This window comes from Lactuca sativa, chromosome 9 (genome assembly GCF_002870075.4).
Source record: "Lactuca sativa cultivar Salinas chromosome 9, Lsat_Salinas_v11, whole genome shotgun sequence".
Classification (NCBI taxonomy): domain Eukaryota; kingdom Viridiplantae; phylum Streptophyta; class Magnoliopsida; order Asterales; family Asteraceae; genus Lactuca; species Lactuca sativa.
In genome coordinates, this window is record NC_056631.2 from 50871482 (window position 1) to 50874712 (window position 3231).

At 33.0% G+C, this 3231-nt stretch overlaps 1 protein-coding gene across 1 annotated transcript; it reads right to left on the minus strand.

Moving 5' to 3' along the window:
* Positions 1–1735: 1735 nt before the first annotated feature.
* Positions 1736–2880, minus strand: LOC122195974 (uncharacterized). The gene is given in 2 exon segments (XM_042898264.2): positions 1736–2756; positions 2803–2880. Coding segments are annotated over 2 exon segments (240 nt in total). The 3' UTR covers positions 1736–2594.
* Positions 2881–3231: the final 351 nt, after the last annotated feature.

Genomic DNA, 3231 nt, shown 5'->3' on the forward strand with positions numbered 1-3231 from the left:
CAAGTGTCACTTACATCTCGAACGAAAGAAAATGAAATATTTTGAAGTGGTGACAAATTTTGACAAATAACTAACTTACATGTCTTTGTTAAAACTTTTGGCAACATATAATGTGACATAAATCTATAACAAGAGTCCACGTCGGCAATTTGGGTAGGTTTTATATTGAATTATTGCTACAAATTTTGTTGGAGATCAATCAAATGATAATGTATGATTCTCTAAATGTTGTAGACAAGAAAATAGTACAATTTTAGCGGGGTCGTTGGAATCATTAAGGTGCTATTTGTTTTTAGGAAAAAGCTTTTTCAGACCTTTTATTGTTGCGCGGCGCAGCACACACGCAACAGTTTTCATCTCGCAACTGTTTGTTTTTCAGAAGTCTTCGGATTAAAAAACCTTTGCGCATGTTCTTTTTGGCGCAACACTTTTTTTTGTCTCTTCCTACATCTTCCAACCTCTTTTTTTTTTTTTGCTAAAATATTGATTATATATTACTGAAATCTTATTTCATATTGTTTTCGTTTTTTTTGTTTATTTTTGTTGAATTTTTTTTTCTTTTTTTTTATATTGAATAATAATAATTTGTTGATGAAATATCATTATTTTATGCTAAAATATCTTTATTTTTTTGTTAAAATATCATTATTTTTTTTTGCTGAAATATCATAAATTCTTGCTGAAATGTCGTACATTATTAAATTTTCGGTATTAAAAAACTATTTTCGGATTATAAAATCAATTTATTTTAATTTTTTAATATTTGCAGCAGCATGCAAATGTTACAAAAACAAACACACTTTTTATTACAGTCTTCAGCCGTTTAGTCCACCTCTTCAATTGCAGGTGGTCTGCATACTTTATAGATTATTGTTTCAAAAAAACAAACAACACCTAAATCATTAAATATTACGAAAGAATAAGTAAAGAAGGACGTGTAGTGATAAATTTGTGTTGTGTTTTAGACCATGTATAACAAAGGTGTCTATTAGTCTAGTCAAACGTTCGAAACCAACAAACTCCTAGTTTGGTTATCGATCCGTATAGTTTTAAACATTAAATTACACTTCAATTAGTCCAAAAACTAGTTAAATTGTATTAAAACCAAAATCAAAACTACTTTATCTTAATTAAGTCCTTATTTCTAATTTCTATCTTATTGTTCAATTTAGGCGCTAGTCGGGTTATTATTGTCTACCATTAATGCTAGTTGGTCGAGTTAGTCAGAGTCGATCCTAGGCAGCTGTAGGTGGTCCTAGACGGTCTAAGAGCGTGTTCGGCACGGAGTGTTTGTGAGTGTATGAGAGCTTCTAGCTTCTAGTGTTTGACAAAACGCTCCGTTTTGAACAGAAAGTCCCGTTCGACACTACAAACTTCTAGCGTTTAGTTTAAACAAAACGCACCAAATCCAAATGATACTTCATGTAGCGTTTAACAAAACGCTACAAGCTACAAGTTACCCGCTACCCGCTACAAGCCACCAGCTATCAGCTAATTTTGCCGAACACGCCCTAAGGCGGTAAAAAAGTCAGATAGTTAAAATTTTCAAAAAAAAAAATAAATAAAAAAAATCCCCGACTAGTCAAATTTATGATATTGGGTGACTAAATTATGATGATTGATAACTAAAATTGTTAAAAAGATCTTCAACTAATCTAAAATTTATTATATACGATGATTTAAATATCTAGACGACTAAATATGTCCAACTTTTATGGTTATTTATTTATTTTGTGAGAATATAAGTAATATTTTATTTTTAAAAAACAAATTTTATTACAATTAAGGTCTCCGCCTAGGTGTCGATTAATCCCCGCTTAGACCGATTAGCCCTTAACCTCGGTCGACTATCCGACTACCGCCTCGAGACTTCTATTACAATTAAGGTCTCTCTCTCTCTCTCTCTCTCTCTCTTTCTCTCTCTCTCTCTCTCTCTCTCTCTCTCTCTCTCTTGGACGCCATTAACCCAATTTCCCCTAATTTTTTTTCTAAATCCTTTAAGCCTCCATGAAAATATGAGTTTAATCCTTTAAGCCTCCAAGAAACACACCTTTAACAGATTTGGAAAGCACATTGGCGTTAATGCTCGGTTATGTTCTTCAACTTATCATACCTAAAACTGAAACCCATCCCAATTACCTTCAAACCCCATCATGAAAGCCATAATCAATTCGTCACTAACACTTTAGGGTAATGGTGAAATTAAACTTTAGGGTTACGATTGGTAATGTTGAAATTAAACTTCGAGGTGAGTTTATCTGACAAAAGTAAGGTTCAATTGATAGAAATTGAGAATGGAAGTTGCCTGAGATGCAACATCAGTGAAGTAGTGAAGTGATTAATTGAAATTTCTAGTCTCTGGAAATGGGCTGACTCAAATATAAGCTCAAGGGTGGACTGCCAAAAAGTCCAATTACTGGAGGAGGAGGAGCTCGTCATCCGAGGAGGAGATCGGAGACCCATAACTCGATCTGATTTCGTCTTCTTTAATGTGTTCATCAGATAACCCTTCGTCATATCAGATTTTGTGTATGTCTTCTTGAGTTTCTGTTTGAAGAATAAACCTAAAAAATATGGAGTGTTTGTGTATGTGTTCATGAATCAAGGCGATCGAGTTGTGATTTGAGGAAAGAAATAATGAATTGTTGTGAGGCAATTTTGTGATTGAGCTTGAAGCACCTCTATTCAATGTATCAGATACCAGAAAGCTTCGAAGCCATAGCTTGAGATTTATTTTGTTGGAGCTCTTTCTCGGCCTACCAATGATCTCGATCAAATATTTGCAACATAGAGGAATGATACTTGCAAAAGAGAGAGGCGTTGGTTTCTGGTTTCCTGCATTTGATAAAGTCTCTCTTCGAATGTAGATGAAAGCGCCATTGTCGAGTGACATAATCACAAGAGAAGAAATTCATAAGTTTTGTTCTCTCTCTCTCTCTCTCTATATATATATATATATATATATATATATATATATATATATATATATATATATATATATATGTCAACTCTGTAGAGAGAGAGAGAGAGAGAGAGCTCTTTTATCTTTTAATTATTAAAATAAATAAATAAGAATTTTTTTTAAATGGGGATATATTTTTTTTAGGTGCAAAAATGGTTTCTTAGAAGTGAAAAGACAAATATACCCTCATGTGGGAGGTACATGAGGAGGTTAACAACAACAACTTAACGGAAGTTAAATTCGGGGACCAATTCTACATACAAACCGCT